Source organism: Pantherophis guttatus, chromosome 2 (genome assembly GCF_059756535.1).
Source record: "Pantherophis guttatus breed Tessera chromosome 2, ASM5975653v1, whole genome shotgun sequence".
Lineage (NCBI taxonomy): Eukaryota > Metazoa > Chordata > Lepidosauria > Squamata > Colubridae > Pantherophis > Pantherophis guttatus.
In genome coordinates this window covers 271,529,152-271,552,948 of record NC_142064.1, presented here as the reverse complement: position 1 = coordinate 271,552,948, position 23,797 = coordinate 271,529,152, and the positions used below count along the sequence as shown (strand labels likewise).

General features: G+C 39.4%; 1 protein-coding gene across 1 annotated transcript; it reads left to right on the top strand.

Annotated features, from left to right (window-relative positions):
* Window positions 1-3,576: 3,576 nt before the first annotated feature.
* LOC148115900 (vomeronasal type-2 receptor 26-like) lies at window positions 3,577-19,805 on the top strand. The gene is made up of 5 exons (XM_087885277.1): window positions 3,577-3,894; window positions 5,351-6,154; window positions 16,023-16,250; window positions 17,197-17,323; window positions 18,894-19,805. The coding sequence occupies exons 1-5, from the start codon at window positions 3,577-3,579 to the stop codon at window positions 19,802-19,804; spliced, it is 2,388 nt and encodes a 795-aa protein (XP_087741403.1). The 3' UTR covers window position 19,805.
* Window positions 19,806-23,797: the final 3,992 nt, after the last annotated feature.

Genomic DNA, 23,797 nt, shown 5'->3' with positions numbered 1-23,797 from the left:
AAGGAAAGGAAAGGAAAGGAAAGGAAACAATGAGGTGTTCTTATTTGAGGTTATATAGCAAGGGATAAATTTCTTAGATACTCTTTGACTCTTTTCTTTGACTCTTCCAGGTAGAAAAGGGACATGTTACATGAATGGATGGATGGATGGGTGGGTGGGAGGATGGATGGACGGACATCTGGACATCTATTTGATTTGTATGCATTCAATTCCAGATAGATGCACAGCAGCTTACAATAAAAAAATGAAGTATCCACCCTAAAACATAACATTCTGAATAATAAGGAATGCACAGTAAGTCTAAGGCCACATCAGCATCATAATGTTCAAAAGTCCACAGTAAGAAAACAGTAACTTCATCACGTCAAAAGCACAACTTTATAAAATAAACCAGTCACATATAATAGCATAAAAGAAAAACAATTGGAAATCAACCCAGCAGAATGATAGGTGTCCCAAATGCCCACAGAACAATTTGGTTGTGGATGCTTTCTGGGAATCCACTACATTGAGTTACATCGGGACTTTTTCAGTTGGATCCCAGTTCACCCTGCAGGGAGGACTTTGCAAAACTCCTACTTCCCCAGCTAATTATTAGAATGATAGTGATTTCTTTCTTGCCTTCTTGCTAAATGTCAAGGGATTCTTTTTCCCTCTGGAAATTGTCTGAAGAAGGTCAACGGACTCAGCAGCAACACATTCAGCATTAGAAAAGTTAGTGTATATGTTGTCTTGTCACCCTGGAAAGCTGGACTGAGCTTCATGGACACCAGGAGTTCTGCTTCTGCATTGGTCCAGTTTCCATCATTGGGGAAGTTCTCTCTGGACTTCATATTATATTAGAAAAGTCAGTCTTGCAACAATCTGCTTTCAACATCTCCAAATGCTTCTGCTCTCCTGATTCTGAGATCAGATGCAAGGCAGGGGATTCCTTCGGTTAACCCAGAAATGAACCCACTGCTTCTGCTTCTGATGGAGCTTTTGTTGCCCCAGGCAGCCTGTGGGATGCTCGGCACCAAGTGCTTCTTGACTTTGGGGAGGGATGCAAGAGACCCACTCAATCATTACAGGCCAGGAGATCATCTCATCGGTGGGCTCTTCTCTGCAACAAATGATCTACAACCTGAGCTGCAGAATTTCACTTTGAGTCCTTCTAAAAAGGTTCATCGGTAAGTCTCATGATGTTGATTGATGTTACGTTACGTTGCCTTTGAGGAAAAATGGGGACGGAGGAAGGCAGTGAGGTTTTATTTTATTTTATTTTTTTATTTTATTTAGTTTGTCAAACATATACGAGAAAAGAGGTATACGTATAGACATGAACACAGGAGATGACTACGAATAAATGGGGATGGTAGGACAGGGATGGTAGGCACGCTGGTGCGCTTATGCATGCCCCCGTAGAGACCCCGTAGAGTGAGGTCCACGGTAGACAATTTAAGGTTAAAGGTTTGGGGGTTTGTGGAAGTAACCACAGAGTCAGGTAGTGCATTCCAAACATTGACCACTCTGTTGCTGAAGTCGTATTTTCTGCAATCGAGTTTGGAGCAGTTTACCTTAAGTTTGTATCTATTATTTATTTATTTATTTATTTATTGGTTCGATTTAAGTGGTGTTCTTTTTATACAAAGTCAGCTTATTGCCCCCACAATCCGGGTCCTCATTTTACCTACCGCAGAAGGATGGAAGGCTGAGTCAACCTTGAGCCTGGTGAGAATTGAACTCGCAGTAATTGCAGGCAGCTGGCAGCTAAACTGCTAATTTTAACAGCACTTTAGTCCTCTGAGCCACCAAGGCAAGGTATTGTTTGCCTGTGTATTATTGAGGTTGAAGCTGAAGTAGTCATTGACAGGTAGGACGTTGCAGCAGACAATTTTGTTTACTACGCTTAGGTCAGACCGTAGTTGGCATAGTTCTAGATTGTCAAGTCCAAAATTTCAAGCCTGGTGGCATAAAATATTCTGTTGTGAGCAGAGGAGTGGAGGACTCTTCTCGTGAAATACCTCTGGACTCGCTCAATTGTATTAATGTCCGATATACAGTGTGGATTCCAGGCAGACGAGCTGTATTTGAGAATTGGTCAGGCAAAGGTTTTGAATGCCCTAGTTAACAATTCAATGTTAATAAGAAGTTTTGCAAAATTAGGTTAACAACTCTTAATGCTTTTTCGGCAATGCTGTTACAGTGAGCTCTAGGGCATAGATCATTTCAGATGTGTACTCCTAGATCCTTGACAGAGTGAGGTTAGTTAGTTACTCAGATCGACAGTCATATCTGTATACAAACAGCATGAAGTGGAACACATTCAGCAGATGAAACAAAAGCAAGCTTTAATACTCAGCACCCTTGTCCAACTGATCTCTACATGGACAACTTGCTTTCATCTTTCAAGCTGATTAGCTTGGGAGGTCATAGTTACGGTCTCAGCATGGCCATCAAAGAAAAGGACAGGAGGCTCTAATTGGTCAATCCCAATTCAGAGAAAAGGCTGATTTCTTTTCTGAGTCTTTTCTAGAAGATAGCTATCAGAGTCTCCTATGGACAAGATCGGCGGCACGTAAATATAATATTATTATTAGCATCTGGTGTTGCTACAGTAGCCAGCAGACCACAATGCTATTGCAGAGTAGTAGTTTGACATGCCTCATAAATCAAATAAATTGAATGAATAATTTTTCCAGAAAGATAGAACCCACAATTCCAAAGACATCAGCAGTCAGCTCCTGGGTGCTTCTAATCTTTCTCCCAAATTCTCTGCTATTGTTTTCTTCAATGATCCATGGATTTCTCCAAACTCGCCACAGCTAGTTGTTGTTTCCCTAATGTGGACATGTGCATCTTCATATACTCCTTCTTGACTCACCTCTGGTTCCACTGATACCAAAGTGCTTTGAACAGGCCCTCTGTTTTCTCTATCCAGTCTCTCAAGCAAACAGGGATCGAGACCATTTACTCAAGAGAAAACGGAAAAGCTGGTGCTTCTCTTCAATTCTAAAATGCTTTCTTTTCTGCCCCAACTTCATTCACACATTCAGTCTCATACACACCCATACATGCACACTTTAAAAATGTAATACATGCATAATGGCCCTTTGATGGAATCTCAAATCCTGGTTCCTACATGGTGAGGTCCATGCAGATTTCTGAGCTACATTTTCAGACATGGTTTGCCAAAATCTTTTCCTGGGATGTTTTTTGACTTCTCAAACTGAGGTTGAGCGAATAGTGCAAGTGACAACAGTGCCAAGATTGTCTGGAGTGTGTCTGTTCTGACTTTCAAATAATCTAAGTAGAGAAGAGGAACTTTGGGGACAAAAACCTGTGCAGTCACAATAGCACATATGAAATGCATTAACAGAATAACAGAGTTGGATGGGAAGACCTTGGAGGTCTTCTAGTCTAATCCCCTGCACAAGCAGGAGACCCTAAACCATTCCGGTCCAATCTCTTCTTAAAAACCTCCAGTGATGGAGCATCCACAACTTCGGGAAGGAAGCCCTTCCACCAGTTAATTGCTTTCATTGTCAAGAAATTTCTCCTTAGTTCTAGGTTGGTGATTTCACTGAATGTAACATCATGGCAAAATCCATGTATCTTTTCAGGAAAACAAGTGCGTTGTACTGGAAAATTCTGTCCTTCCTTTTTGCCATTCAGGAAATCAACAAAGATCCTCTTCTCTTGCCCAACCTCACCCTGGGTTATAACCTCCATGACAACTTTCGAGACAGAATGTTGACATTGGATGGTCTGTTGGATTTGCTTTCGACTGGAGAGGCCAATGTTCCCAACTACAGCTGTGGAAGGAAGAGAAACATGCTGGTTCTCCTGGAAGAGACCAACTCTGATATATCCACCCTCATGGCTGCCATATTGGGCATCTACAAAATCCCACAGGTATAGAGCCGGTGAATGGCTACAAGTTTATTCCAGTGCAGTTCAAGGAGATTTTCTCCTTAGAAATGTTAATTAAGCATGGATTAAGATGAAGAATTAATCTTTATATCATCTTTCAGTCTCCCAGAGAGACCAGAACAAATATTGATACAACCATAATTAACAGTTATAAACTGAGTACAAATATTAATTTGTAATATTTCACGTTGCTCAGATCTTGCAGTATGCAGGCTCTGAGGAAGCATCAGCTTTTCAGAAAACGTGATCTGGATTTCTTCTTAACATCCATTGTTGACATTGTTTTCTGCATTTCTGGTCTCCTATTAAATCCACCAAGGTAGGCTGGAATCTTCCAGCCACTACCTAAGCTCTGACTTTATCTTTCAGGATCTAATAGGTCTTCTTTTTCTGCCATATCCATCAACTGGTCCAGAATGCGGCCGCGTGGGTGGTTATGGGAGAGACGTGGTGTTCCCATGTAACACCTCTCCTGCGTGAGCTGCACTGGCTCCCGGTGGTCTTCCAGGTGCGCTTCATTTAGAGCGCTCCATGGCTTAGGACCTGGGTACCTACGAGACCACCTTCTGCCACCAGTAGCCTCTCACCGGCCACTACGCTCCCGTAGAGAGGGGCTCCTCAGGGTGCCGTCGGTCAAACAGTGTCAACTGGCGGCCCCCAGGGAGAGAGCCTTCTCTGTGGGGGCACCTGCCATTTGGAACAAGCTCCCCCCGGAGATACGGAGGATCCTGGATTTTCGCACTTTCCGCCGTGCCCTCAAGACCTTTTTATTTCAACAGGCTGGTCTAACTTCCTTTTAATTGTTAATTTTAAATTTGTTTTAAAATAATAGGGGTGTTTTAATTTGTTTGGGCCAAATTATTTAATGAGTTTTTATATTGTTTTTTAAAGTTTGTATTATGTGTATTTTATCTTTTGGCTGTTCACCGCCCTGAGCCCTTTGGGAGTAGGGCGGTATATAAATCCAATTATAAAATAAAATAAAATAAATCAGATGTTGGTGATCATGTTGGCAAATCCTATTTTTGTCAACAGCCTTATGAAAAAGTGCTGCTGAGTTTTGTCCAAACCAGTCTGTTAGGTTTTGAGGCCATGATGTTCTTCATCTGCCTGGATCTCGTTTGCCTTCAATCTTTCCCTGGAGGATTAAGTGAAGGATGCCGTATTTTTCTGGGTGTCGCATCACATGTCCAAAATATTCTAACGTTTGCTTTTTAATGGCTTTGATGATTTCCCTTGGCTTTCCCAGGGGGCTTATCACCTCCTTATTTGTGATTTTTGTTAACCCAGTTTATACGTAACAGCCGTCTGTAAATCTACATTTCAAATGCTTCTCGTTTCTTCAAGTGGTTTTCTGTCAGAGACAACTCTCTACTCCATAGAGCAGGATAGTAAAAGCCCCAAATAAAACATAAATCTCCTTTTTTTTTCAATCCAGATCAGCTACACTTATATTTCACCGGTCCTGAGTGATAAAACTCAGTTACCTTTTTTCTACCGGACCGTCCCCAAAGAAGGTGCTCAAAACCTGGGGATTGTTAAATTGCTGCTGTATTTTCGATGGACATTCATTGGCGTCTTTGCTGCAGACACCGATAACGGAGAACATTTCATTAAGACCTTCGTTCCTGTGCTGGCTCAGAATGGCATCTGTGTTGTTTTTTCACAAATCGTATTATTAAAAGATGAGAACGTCAAATATCAGATTTCTGGTTTCGACCTGTGGGCCCAAATCAATGTATTTGTTTATTACTCAGAGTTTACGTTCATCGAGGGACCCTTTTTCCTAGAACACAATTTCTTGCGAAAGCCTATTGAAGAGAAAGTTTGGATCACAACCGCTTTGTGGGATCTCACCATTGAATTATCATATAATACTCTCTCTTTCAGATACACCCATATCATTTTTTCTTTTCTTATCCAGACCAGCCAAAGGACCAAATTTGATGATATCATAGATTTCTACTTTTTTCTCGAAGCATTTATGACTAAGAAATTTCACTGTTCATATGGGAAGCCTGCCTTGTCTGTGAAAGGCTGGACAAGGTGTACAGAGAAAGAGAACTTGGAGACTTTACCTCAGCAGAAGATTGAAAAGACCTTCTCTCTAGATAGCTCCTTAACTTACAATGCCATCCAGATTGTGGCACATGCCTTAAATGTTGTCAATTCACCCCGATCCCAGAGGACAAGGATGGAGAGAAAAGACAAGGTGGAAGTTGAAAACATTCAACCATGGCAGGTATTTCCTTATCGGTTCCATGTATGTTGCTAAGGGCGACATCTAGATGATGAACATCGTGAAACACTCTTTGAGAAATGTCATATACATTGAGAAAAAAATACCTTTTATGAATCATTTTCTTTCATATGACCCCTTGTCCTCCTCTTTCATATATATATATATATATTAAAATCTCGGGTGTTTTCCCGCGTCATGTTGAATAAGTTAGTTAAAATGTTTAAAATTCTGGTTAAAATCCTAGCTTAAAATCTTCCAAAAATCCTTACAGAGCACTCTGCAAGGTCCTTTAAAACCTTAGCTATAATCCTACCAGTACCTTAAAAGTATTTCTTTCTAGCAACGTTGCTAGAAAGAAAAACTTTTAAGGTACTGGTAGGATTTTAGCTAAGGTTTTTTTTTATTGACAAATTTTAAAACAGTTTTACAGACATTCCCCCTACCCCCTCCCTCCTCCCCTTCCAACCCTTCCCTTCCCCTCCCTCCCCCCCCCACTTCCCAGAGCAAAATACAGGGTATAACATTGACAATCATAAGCTAACATAAGCTAATTATCTATACACTCCTATCCCTCTCTTGAACTTTTAACTCCCCTTTTACTAGACTAAATTTAAGTACTTTACAAAATCTCTTGGATCATTCATAAGCTATTTGAAATTTTTTAGTCCAATATTTGCCTTGAATGTAATCAATCCATCTTCTCCATTCGAACATATATTTCTCATTTGAATGGTCCTTTAAATATGCTGAAATTTTCGCCATTTCTGCTAGATTAACTACTTTTAATGTCCATTCTTGAATTGTAGGTAGATCTTCCTTCTTCCAGTACTGCGCCACCAAGAGTCTTGCTGCAGTTATTAAGTTCAAAATCAATTTAGTCTCTATAGCCGTACAATCTGTAATTATACCTAACAAAAACAACTGAGGAGTAAACTTTATCCTTTTTTAAAAAATATTTTGAATAATCCACCATACTTTTATCCAAAATGCTTTAACTTTTTTACAAGTCCACCAAACATGAAAATAAGTAGCATCAACACAATCACATCTCCAACATTTGGGTTGTAAGTTTGGGTACATACAAGCTAACTTTTTGGGATCCAAATGCCATCTATAAAACATTTTATAGAAATTTTCTCTCAAGTTCTGAGCTTGTGTAAATTTTACATTTCTTACCCAGATCCTTTCCCATGTTTCCATCATTATTGGTTCCTCAAAATTTTGTGCCCATTTTATCATACAATCTTTAACTAACTCTGTCTCCGAGTCTATTTCTATCAGTATATTATACAACCTTTTTATATGCATTTGTCTCTGGTCCCTAATTTGTTTTATCAAATTTTCTTCACTTTGTGTTATACCAATTTTCTGATCTTTTTTCCATCTGTTCTGCAACTGTACATACTGAAACCAGTTTTGAATTGCCCTTTCCTCTCTTAATACATTCAGAGGCTTTAACTGTAGTACATTTCTTTCTGTAATGAGAAGTTTTTTATAAGTAATTACATCCTGTCTTTGTTCTATACTTATATTTTCTATCGCATGTCTGGGTATTGCCCACATGGGTATCTTGCCATTCAATTTATATTGGAATTTTTTCCAAACATGCAGGAGAGCGTTCCTTAGTATATGACTTTTAAAACTCCTATCCACCTTCTTCTCATAAACTAAATAGGCATGCCAACCATATAGCAAATCATACCCTTCAATATTCAATATTCTTTCATCTGTTAGATTAATCCAGTCACTAATTGCTGACAAAGCAACTGCTTCATAATACAATTTTATTTTGGGCAATTTCAAACCTCCTCTTTCACATGTATCCTGCATTATTTTTAATTTAACTCTCGGTCTCTTCCCTGCCCAAACAAAGTTATTAATGCCTTTCTGCCATTCCTGCAAATTTGCGTCCTTTTTAATTATTGGTATCATTTGAAAAAGAAATAGAAATTTGGGCAGAACATTCATTTTAACTACTGCTATTCTTCCCAACAGGGACAATTGTAATTTTTTCCATTTATCCATTTCTATCTGTATTCTATGCCATAACAATTCATAATTATACTTATATAATTTCCCATTTGACATTGTAATAAAAATTCCTAGGTACTTAACCTTTTTCACTATCTCGCATCCTGTTACTCTTTCCAATTCTTCTTTTTGATTTGTATGCATATTCTTCCTCAACCAGGCATACTGGCTGGGGAATTCTGGGAGTTGAAGTCCATGCATCTTAAAATAGCCAAGTTTGGGAAACACTGCCTTAAGAGATTGTATAAAATGCTCTCCCAACTGCATCTTTTGTGCTACTTTCACTAAAAACTGCCAATTCAATCGATCAAATGCTTTCTCTGCATCCAAAAATATAAGCACTGCAGGGATTTGATTGTTCTTCCCCAAATACTCCAGTATATTAACAATTTGTCTTACATTACTTTTCATTTGTCTCCCTTGTATAAATCCAGTTTATCTTCATGAATCACTTGTTGCATAACTGACATTAATCTGTTTGCCAAAATTTTTGCAAAAATCTTATAATCTGTATTAAGCAATGATATGGGTCTGTAATTTTTGGGTTGACTATGATCATGATCCTCTTTTGGGATCAGGGAAATAAAAGCTGTTCTCCAGGATGGTGGCACCTCTCCTCCCCGTTGTATTTTAGTAAATAATTCCTTAAGAGGTTCTACCATTTCTAGTTGGAGATTTTTATAATACACTGCTGTCAAACCATCTGTGCCAGGAGCCTTTCCACTTTTTAATTGTTTAATTGCTGAGAGAATTTCCTCAGTGGTTATTAATACATTCAATCTTTCCCTTTGTTCATCAGTAATTGCCAAAATATTCTCCTTCTGCAAATATCTCTCTATATCATTACCTTGTATATTATCACCAGCATACAACCTCGTATAAAATTCTAAAAATGCTTTTTTAATCATATTCTGTTGATATACCTCTTTACCTTTATACTCTATTTTTTCTATTGTACGAGATTTTTGTTTTTTCCTTCACATATATGCTAATCACCTGCCTGGCTTATTTGCATTACAAAAAGTATTATGTTTAGCATATTGCAGGTTCGTTGCAACTTGGTCTGATATCAACATATTAAACTGTCCTTGCAATATTGTAATGGTTTCTTTTATATTCTTGTCATCTGGTTTATCCACTAATGCCTGTTCCTTCTTTTTTATTTCCTCTTCCAGTTCCCTCCATTTTTTTCCCCTGGCTACGTCTGTAGGAATTATTCAAACCTATTAAAACTCCCCTCATATATGCTTTACTCGCATCCCATACCATTTCCACAGGTGTACCCTTATACATATTTAAAGTAAAAAAATTCTTTCATTAAGTTTTTACATTCTATCACATTTGCATCATATCGAAATAAGTTTTCATTCAGTCTCCAAGATCTCCTAGACCCCTCCCCAAGCTCTAATTCCATCCACACTGGGTTATGGTCTGTTAAAGTTCTTGGACATATCTTCGTCTTCTTTACCCTGGAAAGAAAATCATTTGTAATTAGTATAAAATCAATTCTAGAAAAAGATTGGTGCCTATCAGAAAAAAAGGTAAAATCCTGTTCTTTAAAGTTTCGTTCACGCCATATATCGCTCAACTCCATATCATCCATCATGTCAAAAAACGATTTAGGCAATTTAGCCCGTGTTTGAATATTCGATGAGAGGGTCTTTTAGTTTTTTTTAGTATCCAATACACCATTCCAATCACCCATCAGTATACATGATTTGTAATTCATTTGTATTAATTTTTTATGCAAAATCTTATAGAATTTCTTTTGTTGTTGGTTAGGTGCATATACTCCCATTAAAAGTATTTTCTTCCCTTCTATTAATAATTCAATCATTATGTATCGTCCTTTTGGATCTGCTTCAATTAATTTAGCCATTAAATCTGTTCTTAGGTATATAACTATACCATTTTTCTTCTCTGGAGATAAAGCCAATAAACACATACTGGGACTCCCAACCAATCAGAATGAAAAGGTGGAGCCATCCCAGAATACCAGCACCAGATTTGAAGTACCAACGGCAGTTAGTGCAAAAGACTGCTGGCATAAGCCTGATGATGGCAGATGGGATTCTGCCGAAACGTCGCTTCTACCCTTTTAGGGATATATCCACAATTTCACGGGAAGAAACCCGAAATATTAACTATACACACATACATACCCGTGAAAACTTACATAAACATATATACATATATATATATATATATATATGTACATACATAATGTTTTTCTATCGAGACACCTGGTCTAGCCCAACATATAGGAGGGGGCACTCTGCTCCCTTTCGCCTTTCAGCCCTCAAGCAGTCACATTCAGGACAAACCATTTTATACCAAATTTATATTTTGCTGATAAAGTCATAAAGGGAGACTAGTATAGATCTATTTCAAGCTTTTCAGCTTTCATCACCTAGCCATACCCTTACGAACTTGGATTCCTGCATGTTAGGCAGTTGAATTAACCTTCTGAGCCACAAGTTATATATATTAATTATACCAAATTTATATTTTTGCTGATAAAGAAATAAAGGGAGAGTAGCTGATGAGAGCTAAATAGCTTGAAATAGATCTATACTAGTCTACCTTTTAAAAATATAAATTTGGTATAAAATGGTTTGTCGTGAATGCGGCGGCTTGAGGGCTCCTGGATTGGAGCTGAAAGGCGAAAGGATATACTGGTTGTATCAGCACATTTATAAATATATATAATGTTATACATCCTAATTACGACGATTTTTCTCTTAATCATACAGTATAGTCCGTAGGAAAAAAAAAGAAACTTGATATTATATAACATACTTATATTTATTGTTGCCATAGTTATAACATAATTCTCTATACATTTAGCACTCTATATATTTTAATTTGCAGTTATGTACAGTCTAATAATCATATTGCTTGCAATACGTATTCTTCTATATAGGTTTATACCTGCATTCGTTTCTAGCTTATTGACTCTCTTTCATCATGCTTTGCATCTATTATCTAGCCAATAGGACCCATATTTTAGTAATATGCTGTTTCTCCTTTGTCTTTAATTTCCATCGTTAACCTGTCCATTTTGGCATATTCTAATATTTTCTTTATTACCATTTCTTCTGTTGGTATACTTCCGTTTTTCAATTTTGTGCATACATAATTCTGTTGCTGCTGTTATTACATGTAACATTAAATATTGAATTACTCTTTCTTTTTACATTTAGCCTCCAGCATTGCTGAATGGAAAATTATACCTTGCCTATGTTGTCATACACCACTACAATTATTTTACTTCATGTATTTTACTTCATGTGCTTTGAGCTTTTCTTTCTTCAGATTCTAGAATTTGATGCTTGTAGAAAGGGATTTTGGATTATCTCCCAATTTATTATAATGTAACACAACATTGTATTTAATATTAAAATTATCAGTGTATATTCTTGTAAAATCACCTGAAGAGTGCCAGAATCAATATTCAAGCTTTCCCTCAGAATCAGTGTTCAAGCTTTCTTCAGATAATGAGCAGATGGAAGAGTCAATTATAAATATTGACATTTGCTTCCCAATTTCCTAAAGCTAATTCATAACACAGGAAGTTTATAAGAAGAGATTAGATAACCATTTGTCTGAAGTAGTGTAGGGTTTCCTGCCTAAGCAGGGGGTTGGACTAGAAGACCTCCAAGGTCCCTTCGAACTTTGTTAAATTATTATTATAATTATTAAATTATTATATTTCCAGGACTGAGTTGTACAAACTGATGCTGTGTCTTCTACAATAAGTAGACATTTTCTGACAGTGTGAACAATCAACCAATGGAACAGCTTGCCTTCAGAAGTTGTGGGAACTTCATCATTGGAAGCCTTCAAGAAGAGATTGGACTGCCATTTGTCAGAAATGGTGTAGGGTCTCCTGCTTGGGCAGGTTGGACTAGATGACCTACAAGGTCCCTTCCAACTCTGTCAATCTATCTCTCTTGTGGAATCAAAATACAGGACCCAAAATAAATAATCAAGGCTCACTGCGTTGTTTGTTATTCAATGTGCACAGGAGAAACTCTCCAAATAATGTCAAGATACATCTCTGTAGACAAAACGATGTATCTATGCAGGACATCTCAGGGAGGAGGGGAAAACTCATGGATAAGCAACAGATAATGTAAGCAAATATGTTTGTAGGTAATGGATTTCCAGTCTCCTGCCCTCCTGCCATCTGCTTATCTTCAAGAGAACTAAGGGGAGAAATAAAACCAGAAAACAAGAAAATATGGGCTAGTTGGGAATGTCAGATGTTGGAAAGAAAACATCCGCCATTGGTACCTGAAGGACAAATCTATGCAGATTGTCCTGAGAAGAAAACAGGCTGCAGCTCGACTTCCGGTTGGCTCCACAAGCCTTGCAGACGCTCCTTTGTGGGCTCCCGATCCCCGGTTCCGTTAAAGTCCCAGAACAGCCGAAAAACAGCTGTCTGGAGGCTTGGAATCCTCTCCCTGGGCAAAGGGGATAGAGAAGAGCAGACAGGTGGAGGTAGAGCCCCCCAAACGCCCTAGGAAAGATCCTGGGGAGCAAAGGGTGTACGCTCCCTAAAAGCCTGTCAAGCCACTCCGGACCAGGGACGACTCCGCTAATTAGCAGACCTAGAAGCCGCGACCAATTCTGCCAAATGAAAATGAGGGAATTTTAACATCTCGAACCAGCAGCAGGCAGAATAAGCAAGGAGAAATCAGACTGCAAGTATCTTTACTTAACTCCAATGTTTATAGCCTCCTTTGGAACTAACAATTAGCACTTTGCAACAAAATGGCGATTGAGGCTTGAAAGGGCGGGGGAAAGTGAAAGTTACAAGAAAGTTTCTCTTTGCTGGCAGCCCTTTGCCTGGAAAGAAATTTTGCACTGATAGAAGGAGGATTTCAAAATGCTAATTAAGATTGGAATTTTTTGAGGAACTTTTCCTTTTGGCTTCTAATTAAATATATATTAATATATTAAATTTATATTAAAATATAAAGAACTTTAAACTGGAGATGGCCTCAAAATCTGTAAAGACTGTTCCTATTAAAGGAACGGGAAGTGCTGGCAGCTCCCCAGCTCATATTCCTAGATTCCAAGCTTCTGCCCCTCCAGCAGACCCACAGACTTTAACGTTGGAGATGTTACAACAAGCCCTCCAAGTTACACAAGAGAAACTTGCTATCGTGATTAATGAAAAAATCAATGAAACCAATGAAAAAATACAGGTTGTGTCAGATGAGATTGCAACTCGGAATCAGCAAATTAGGGATGATATATTAATGGCATTTAAATGTTTGGCTGGCAATATTGAAATGGTGGATGATAAATTTGAAGAAGTTAAACAATCCACGGTAATTTTGGATAATAAATTAGGAGAAGCTCAAAACAGAATTCAGAGGGCTGAAGATGATGTAACTATGATACAATATAGAGACATGGAATTTGCTTTAAGATTTAGAGGGGTGAAGGAGAACAAACAAGAGTACTTGAGAGAAATGATGTCAGAAGCATTAGCACCGCTGGTGGGGGAGACAAAAAATGACCTGGGCTGGCAGACTGACAAGCTCCATCGCGTTAATTCTTGGGTTGCTAGACAGAAACATTTACCAAGAGACATTGTGATATATTTTACTACAAGGAGAGTACGTAATGAAATTCTACAGGCTACTTTTAAAAACAAGCTTCGGGTTGAAGGCCAGGAAGTGATGACAATGAAAGAAATCCCCCCCAAGATCTTGAGAGCTAGAAGGGAGTATGCTTTTCTGGTGGATGAATTGAAAAAACGTCAGATATAGTACAGATGGGAGGTGCCAGCTGGACTAGTGGTGACCCACTCAGGAGAGAGGTATCGGCTTAATACAATTTGGAAAGCAAGAGATTTTTATATTAATGTATTAAAGGCTGGCACACCCAAATCACCCAAATCACCAGAAGGCAAAAGAAAGAAGGAATAGCTAAGAACATGGTCAGGAGCCAGAAAGAAGAGATAGAAAGGTTAACAGGATTTGAAGTAGTTAAGAAGGTTAAATATTTAGGGGTCTATATTATGACTGCAAATATGAAATTATATCAGCACAATTATGAACCATTATGGCAAAAAATACAAAAAGAGATGGAAAATTGGAAAAAACTGCAATTGTCTTTGCTGGGAAGGATAGCCGCTGTGAAAATGAATATTTTACAAAAAAAATTTATTTCTTTTTCAAATGATACCTATACTAAAAAAAGATGAAAATTTGAAGGAATGGCAGAAGGGCATAAATAAGTTTGTGTGGGCAGGGAAGAAACCTCAAGTTAAACAAAAGATAATGCAAGATACTCGAGAAAGAGGTGGTCTTAAAATGCCCAATTAAGATTGTATTATGAAGCCGCTGCCCTCTCAGCAATCACAGACTGGATAAATTTAACGGAGGAAAAGATATTGAATATTGAAGGATATGGTTTGGTCTACGGCTGGCATGCTTATTTAGTGTATGATAAGAAAGTAGATAAGTCTTTTAAAAGTCATATATTAAGAAATGCTCTATTGCATATCTGGAAAAAGTATAAATATAAATTAAGTGATAAGTTACCAATATGGACAGTACCCAGACATGTGATAGAGAACATAAATTTAGAGCAAAAGCAAGATAAGGTTACATATAAGGAACTCCTTTATAAGGAAGGAATCAGATTACAATTAAAATCAATGGAGCAGTTAAGAGAAGAAGGAATTATTAGGACATGGTTTCAGTATGGGCAGCTGCAGGCCAGATGGAGAGAAGATCAGAAAATTGGTATTTTGCAGCAGGATGAGAACTTGATAAAGCAAATAAGAGATAAAGGTCAAATGCATATAAAAAGGTTGTATAATGCATTAGTGGAAATAGATTCTGAAACAGACTTAGTCAAGGACTGTATGATAAAATGGGCACAAAATGTAGGTGAACCAATAATGATGGATACATGGGAAAAAATATGGGTCAGAAATGTAAGATTTACACAAGCACAAAATCTAAGGGAGAATTTTTATAAAATGTTTTATAGATGGCATTTAGACCCAAAAAAACTAGCTTGTATGTACCCAAAATTACAACCTAAGTGTTGGCGATGTGAGTGTGAAGATGCTACATATTTTCATATATGGTGGACGTAAAAAAATTAAGGCTTTTTGGATAAAAATATAGTGGATTATTCAAAACATTTTAAAGAAGAAAATTAAATTTACACCACAGTTTTTTCTGTTGGGAATAGTTACGGATTGTACTGTAATAGAGACTAAGCTGGTTTTGAATCTAATAACGGCCACCAGGTTACTGGTGGCACAGTACTGGAAGAAGGAAGATCCACCCACCATTGAGGAATGGACACTAAAAGTTGTGCATTTGGCAGAAATGGCAAAAATTTCAACATATCTTAAAGACCATTCAAATGAAATATATTTATTGGAATGGAGAAGATGGATCAATTATTTACAAAAGAAATACCCGAATAAGAAGATCCATATAGCTTATGAATGAAATAATTTTATGTAGTTTAGGTTTGTTCTTTTGAAGTATAAGGAGTTAAAGATCTAGGGGAAATATCAATTGTATTAACTTGTTAGCATATTTTAGTATTTTTTTTTATTTGTGAATGCTATACCCTGAGTTTGTTCTGGGAAATCTAGGGAGAGGGGTGGCGGGGGGAGGGAGGGAGGAGGGGAGGGGGGGATGAAAATGTTTGTATTTTACAAAACTTTTCAATAAAAAAAAAAAGAAAAAGAAAACAGGCTGCAGCTCAATTCCAAGCCAAATTCCTTATATCTCTGTACATCAACTTGTTTAGATGATTCCATTTGTGTAAAAACCTCTTTCCTTATATTCTGTAGCTTCACCATTTCCTGAAGAATCCTCAGATTTACAACAACACCATAGAAGGAATGTATTTGGATAGAAATGGAGATTTGATGGCTGACTTTGACATTGTGAGCTGGGTGTTATTTCCTAATAAGTCGACCACCAGAGTGAAATTTGGGAGTCTAGACAGAGAAGGAACCATTGGAGTCAAATTCAGCATCAACAAGGAAGCCATCACGAGCCCTCAGTGGCTCAATCAGGTAGGGGATGAGGTGTCCCATCTCTTTAGTTTTGTCCGTCATCTCAATCAGTGTTCCCCTCCATCCCAAACAATATGTAAGACTGACTGCCTTCAAATTCATGCTTCAGAATTATATTCTTTCATTTATAACCAGCAAAGGAAAAGATGCTTTATGACTTATTCAGTAGAAGACTTTGGTCTGTGGGAAAAAAATGTGGGGATGGAGGGAAAAAGAAGCAGGATTTAAGAGGAGGGGAGAAGTAAAATCAATTGAGTTACACATGTACATGTGGACATGTATACATTCAAGAATTTGACCTTATTAGGTAGAAGAAAAGTGAAAACCCATCATGCTGAAGAAATCCAGTATTCCCATTGCCCCTCCATATGATCTGTTTTTCCAAAAGTTTCTCTGACAGCCTTCCAGAGACAGTCCTCCAAAATGGAAGCATGTCTGACTATCATGCTTCCAGTTTCAAGAGTAACTTTCTAGAAAATTCTCTGGAGTGGCCACCACAACATGGCCCAGAGGAGAAACAGAATGGTCCACTTCTAATCCATTTTGCACATACCTCTTGTTTTTCCCTGTAAGGTCCTGCCTCTCCAGTCCTCTCAAGAAAGCAGTACTCATGAAAGAAAAGCCATTTCAAAACGAAACTTTTATTGGAAGATTCTGATAGCAAGAGATCTAGGCAGGAATTAAGTTTCCCACTCAAAACAGTAATGTGCAGACAGAGCCCCTCCCAAAGCCCAATACATCACCAAGCCAACCTCGAAGTGTAAAGATATTATGAGATCCTCAGGCTGAGGAGGTGATAAATGCCGGTCTCCAAGGCAATGCTGCTGCTCTTCTCTGGAGACGAGATAAGCTATAGGACCTGACAATTCCATTCCAACATTATAATTCATTTCATAACTAATCAGTTATGCAGATGCTTCTGAATGCAAATTCTGTTCACTTTCAGCCCTTGCCTCACTCCCAGTGTGTGGAGCCTTGTCAGCCTGGCTATTTCAAGGTGGTCCAGGAAGGAAAACCAGTCTGTTGCTACAAATGTGTCCCTTGTGCAGAAGGGAGCATTTCCACCCAAGAAGGTGGGTGAAAGGGAATCAAAACAGTTCTTGGGATAGGAGCAAAGGTTCCTGCAGATCTTTTCTAAGAAGATATTTCTAATTTGGGTGTTGGAGTGGGAAGTAGTATTAATTCCAAGTAACACCCCCAATGAAAGAAAACTCCGAGGCTTGACCTTCCTCAAAGTTACATGTTATTGAAGATGTCATATTGGCACATCTGGGAAAACCTAAATCTGAAAGCTTCCAGGTTTTCCTCACCCAAAAGAAAGTTCAAGTCCCTGCCCAACACCCACAAGTCCGTCACATGGCCCAATCCAAACAGCATGCTGACTGGAAATGCCTCCCGGTTCTAACCCTCCAGGTGAAGGGCAAGATGTCCTTGACTTTCTGAGAAAGGAATGTTATTATAACTACCGGTATATATCAACCATGCTCCATACAATCCCCCCATCACAGTTTCCCACAGTAGTAAATGTGGCAGGCCTGAAGATGCAACGAAAAAGATGGCTTTCAGGCCTGACAGCCAAGTCACACAGGACCTAGTCAGTAATCTTGCCAGCTCCTCCATTCCAGGGTGGCCTCGGGATAGTCACATTTCTGCCTTCCTCCAAAGTATCCAAGGAGTAGGCAGGCATGATCTGTGTTTCCTGTGGAGTATCTATTTGGGGGAATATATTGATACCGGAGAGGAACCTCTCCTCATTATGGCGATTAGAGAGAAAACCAGGCAACTTTATCTGCCCCTTTTTAATCATTAACCATTGGGATTTGGTGGGACAAAATGAAAGCAAACATAGTTGAACAATATTGTTATTGAATTTCAATTTTATCCTCCAATTAATGGGTAATGGGACAAATCAAACTCCATTTTGGAAAACCAGAATATTCCAACCGTGTCAAATTGGCTAATCCTAGTCCATTAGAAACCTTCCTACATGATGTAGATCACGGGTGTCAAACTCAAGGCCCATGGGTTGCATCCGGCCTGTGATGTGGTGGGATCCGGCCCATGGGGCCGTCCTGGTCTACCCAATGAGAAGAGGAAATATCAGGCCAGCATGGCTTCGGCCCAGTCTACCCAATGGAAGATCGGGCCAGCGTGGCTTCAGCCCAGTCTACCCAATGGAAGATCGGGCCAGCGTGGCTTCAGCCTAGTCTACCCAATGCGAAGAGGAAATATGCTAGCAGTTTGGGGAGTGGCGTCAAGCAGGCCACACCCACCTAGTTGGCCACACCCAGCCAGTCAGCCACGCCTGACCACCCCCACCCCCCAAGGGTCAACCATAGCCCTGATGCACTCCTCAATGAAATTAAGTTTGACACCCCTGATGTAGATGGTTGTCCCTTCTCCCCTTTTGCTTCCTAGAATTGTCTCCTCTCAAATTCTGCCCCTAATCTAGCTACACTTTATCAACTTGAGACACATACTAATGCAAAGAAGCATATGTGTACACATACTCCTAATTTTTTCTCTCTGCCTCCCATCCCCTGCAAATGAATACACACACAAATTCAGATGTGGGCTTCCTGATTTCAAAATCTAACTCCCATCGTATAAATTCATGGTAAATATTACATTTGTCCTCTATAGATGCAGACCACTGCACCAGATGTCCAGACAATCAGTATCAGAACAAGCATCGAGATCAATGTATCCTCAAAATTGTCACTTTTTTGTCCCATCAAGAGTATTTGGGAATTATTCTTACTTTCTTTGCCCTATTCCTGATCTTAACCACAGTTTTAGTCTTGGGAATCTTCATTAAATTCCAAGAAACTCCAATTGTCAAAGCCAACAACCGGGACCTCTCCTATATCCTCCTGGTCTCTCTTCTTCTTTGCTTCTTGACTTCCTTTCTCTTCATTGGTCGGCCAAGGAGAACCACCTGCCTTCTCCGACAAACAATTTTCAGCATCATCTTCTCAATTGCCGTGTCTTCCGTCTTGGCCAAAACAGTCATGGTGGTGCTGGCCTTCCTGGCCACAAAGCCAGGAAACAGAGTGAGAGGGTGGCTGGGCAAGAGTCTGACCAACACCATCATCATTTCTTGTTCCAGTGTCCAGGTTGTCATTTGTTTCACCTGGTTAGGAGTCTTTCCTTCATTCCCTGATTCTGACATGTATTCCCATCTTAGAGAGATTGTTCTGCAGTGCAATGAAGGCTCTGTCACTATGTTTTATGTTGCCCTTGGTTACATGGGTTTTCAGGCTGCCATTTGCTTCATAGTGGCCTTCCTGGCCAGGAATCTACCTGGGTCCTTCAACGAAGCCAAGCTGATCACCTTCAGCATGCTGGTCTTTTGCAGTGTCTGGATCTCCTTTGTGCCTACCTATCTCAGCACCAAAGGGAAATTCACGGTTGCTGTGCAGGTCTTCTCCATCTTGGCTTCCAGTGCTGGGCTGCTGGGTTGCATCTTCATCCCTAAGTGTTACATCATTTTGCTGAGGCCAGATCTGAATACAAAGGAACAACTGATGTTCAAAAGTGAAGTAAAAAAGTGATGCTGATGGATGTTCAGGGGATATATTTCCCCCCAATATAATTCTCACCCATTGGGTACTTTTCAGGAGAAAACACTATGAGGCTGCTTTTTGAAGCGATCTCCTGCTTAAACCAAATTTCCATTCTTTTAAGTTTCTGTGTCTGGTAGTATTATTTAGCATTTTGGGCTTCATTATCAGCCTTTAAGTGAGGATGTTATTAGAATTTTAGTCTGGCAGTGTTGACTTCCTTTCAGATTTTAGGAAAACATATTTTTCTTCTGTTTTTTCATGGGGAAAAACAGTCTTTTCAAAACAGAATCTTAGTGTATTCTGAAAGTAATTGAATAAACTTGCAAGTTTTAAGTAAGATACTAATCCATCTTGGAAAGAGCATGATGTAACTCATAATGATGTAACTCATGATGTAACCCATGGCTTAGGGCCCGGTTATTTATGAGACCACCTTCTGCCTCCGATAACCTCCCACCGGCCAACACACTCCCACAGAGAGGGCCTCCTCAGGGTGCTGTCGGTCACGCAATGTGGGCTGGTGACCCCCCAGGGAAGAGCCTTCTAAGTGGGGGCACCCGCACTCTGGAATGAGCTACCCCCAGGGATACGACTGATCCGGATCTCCATACCTTCTGCTGGGCCCTGAAGACTTTTTTATTTCAGCAAGCCGGGCTGGGTTAAAAATCTTTTAATTGGGGAATTTTATGGGTAAGGGGTTTTAAATTGGGGAAGCCAAAGATAAATTTAATTTCGTTTTAATGTATTTTAATATTTGTATTGTGTATTTTTAATTTTCGCTGTTCACCGCCCCGAGTCCTTTGGGAGAGGGGGCGGTATAAAAATTTTAAAAATAAATAAATAAATAAATAAATGAATGAATGAATGAATGAATGAATGAATGAATGAATGAATAAATTTACCATATGTGGAAAGAAATCTCTAATCAATGCTTTCTATTGTTCACTTGTCAAATGTAATAAATATCTTTCGTTCTTTCATTGGTTTCTTTCTGATGTATCACATGTACCAAATTTTTGTATCATTTCTTTCTGTACCCTATTAAAAGATTTGGACTCCCCCCATTCCATAAATACTCTTCATTGTGCCTGCGATTTGTGTTTTTGGGTAGGGCTGAACCAGTGGTGGGATTCAACATTTCTTACTACCGGTTCTGTGGGTGTGGCTTGTTGGGCGTGGCTTGGTGGGCATGGCAGGGGAAGGATACTGTAAAATCTCCATTTCCACCCCACTTCAGGGGAGGGTTACTGCAAAATCCCCATTTCCTCCTGATCAGCTGGGACTCAGGAGGCAGAGAATAGATGGGGGCGGGGCCAGTCAGAGGTGGTATTTACTGGTTCTCCAAACTACTCAAATTTTCCCCTACTGGTTCTCCAGAACCGGTCAGAACCTGCTGAAACCCACCTCTGGGGTGAACAGCTTACTTTTACAAAAGGAAAAAGTGTTTTTAATCTCTCAGATTCAGAGAAATAAGGCCAAACAATTGGGGAAAATAAAGCTGCAACATAAATGATCATCACCTTTTTTTTTTTATCCAAGGGACATTAATTCATTAATAAAATATTTATAATTATAAAGATCTACCAAACAGGTAGAAGAAAGTATTTTGTTTCCCTATAATCTATCCTGTCTAACAATCAAAATTATAGATCAGAAGTTCATTTCTTTTTATTTCTGGGGTCCTTGGTGCTCCCTATGTGGGCTTGTTTTCTTGCAGAAGTTTCATGTCCCAAACTAGGTAAGATAGAATAGAATTCTTTATTGGCCAAGTGTGATTGGACACTCAAGGAATTTGTCTTGGGTGTGTTTGCTCTCAGTGTACATAAGGAGAATAAAAGACATTCACCAAGAATAAAAAGATACAACACTTAGTGATAGTCAATGTTACTAATAAGCTAGTAAGGAAGAGAATAATAATAGTAATACATTATGTGACAGTGATGTGGGAATTAGTTGTTAAGCAGAGTGATGGCATTCGGGGGGAGGAAAACATCATCAGGGCTGATCACTATCATGAGTGACTAACAATGATGATGTTATTAGTTTGCGTCATCAAACATCTGCAAGAAAGAAAGAAAGCTCAGAGGGAACCAAGGATCTCTCATTTCAATCAACAAATATTCTCTATTGGCATTTTTTTTTTATGAAGAAATGCCCTCATGCCCTTGTCACCTCCCGCCTGGACTATTGCAACACTCTCTACATGGGGCTCCCCTTGAGGAGCACCCGGAGGCTCCAACTGGCGCAGAGTGTGGCCGCGCAGGTGGTTACGGGAGCAACATGGCGCTCCCGTGTGACACCTCTCCTGCGTGAGCTGCACTGGCTCCCGGTGGTCTTCCAGGTGTGTTTCAAGGTTTTGGTTACCACCTTTAGAGCGCTCCATGGCTTAGGACCTGGCTTCTTACGGGACCACCTACTACCACAAACAGCCTCCCACTGGCAGGTACGCTCTCATAAAGAGGGGCTCCTCCAGGTGCCGTCAGCCAAACAGTGTCGACTGGCGGCCCCTAGGGGGAGGGCCTTCTCTGTGGGGGCACCTACTATCTGGAACGAGCTCCAGAGATACGGAGGATCCCGGATCTGCGCACTTTCCACCGTGTTTTGAAGACGCTCCTATTCCAGCAGGCCGGCCTGGCCTAATTTTCTCCCCTTCATTTAAATTTTTAAATTGAACTTTTAATTTGTTTCAAATTATTGGGAATTTTAATTGTCTCGGGCAAAAATTATTTAATTTGGTTTTAATCATGTTTTTTAACTTTTGTATTTATGTGTTTTATTTTGTGCCTGTTCACCGCCCTGAGTCCTTCGGGAGTAAGGCGGTATACAAATTTAATGAAATGAAAATGAAAAAAAAAAAAAATAAGAGGCTTCTAGTTATCAATTAATGTAGATCATTTCCTTTCTCTAATCAAAGAAGTTAATTTATCCATTTCAGCTATTCTATCAAATTCACCAGCCATTCCTCCATAGTGGGTTGAGTGGGAGGCGGGAGCCTTATCAGCGGAGAGTTGAGACTAATAGACCTCACAATGGAACTAAGAGGCCAGGATTGTGTGGGAGATGGTGGTATGATGCTCCTGCTTGCAAAGAGAAAGGTGACAGGAGAGATTATGTAAGCAAAGCAATGAATTGACCAAGAAACCCTGATTGGCAGGATAGGAAATATTTGATTGAAAGGATGGCTAAGCACTGAAGATACCTACACATTTTTTTTTCCAAAATGAAAGTGAGTTTTTGGGAATTAAATGATTCCCAAGATTAAGCCTGTTACCAAAAATAGAAACAAGGCAAAGGGAAACTACAACGATCCCCAAATTTTCTTGATAGCAGAGATTCAATCTTAGTTATGCTGTCATCTCAGTTGATGTTTGAAGGGTGATCCACAGGAAATTTGGTGTATTTTTCAGTATTTGAAAAGAGAAAAATAGTGTTTACCATAAAGCAGATGTCAGGATTCCAACCGATGCCCTAATTAAATCATGAGCCTTGAGCCAAGCTTCAAAAGAAATCCAATTATTTATTAGGAGCTTCATGTCAGCACGTTCCAAGTGAAGCCAACTCTGACCCCACATAATTTACGTTCCAGCTCTGACCCTGTTTCCCCCCTCCCCCCAAGGTGTGTCATCAGTCACATTTTCCATCGAAGAAATTTCACAGGTTGTAGAAATCACTCCTCTCTTGCCACTGTGGATAACCATGGAGACAGCCTTAACAGAGATATGACTGGAATGTGCTTTTGTTTTCACTGACATGCTGCCTCACTGCCCCTACAGAATTAGTTTGCCCATCCCCCTTGCCTATGGCAACTCAAGAGCAGACCAGAGATGCTTTCTGAGTTGACAGCAGATTTTTCTTCCATCAGATTCACTGTTGGAGTGAAACTTTTGATGGAGTGGATGAAAGTGGACAAAGATACGTACAGGAAAGAAGGGGAGGAAAAAGGAGGGGAGGAGAGAGGAGGGGAAGGGAAGGAAGGGAAGG

What these genes read in the sequence shown, in the direction of transcription:
- LOC148115900 (XM_087885277.1), top strand. Translation starts at nt 3,577, where the DNA reads ATGGCAAAATCCATGTATCTTTTCAGGAAAACAAGTGCGTTGTACTGG. An exon ending in GCCCTCAGTGGCTCAATCAG is followed by an intron (nt 16,251 to 17,196) that starts GTAGGGGATGAG and finishes GTTCACTTTCAG; the next exon opens with CCCTTGCCTCACTCCCAGTG. An exon ending in GAGCATTTCCACCCAAGAAG is followed by an intron (nt 17,324 to 18,893) that starts GTGGGTGAAAGG and finishes TGTCCTCTATAG; the next exon opens with ATGCAGACCACTGCACCAGA.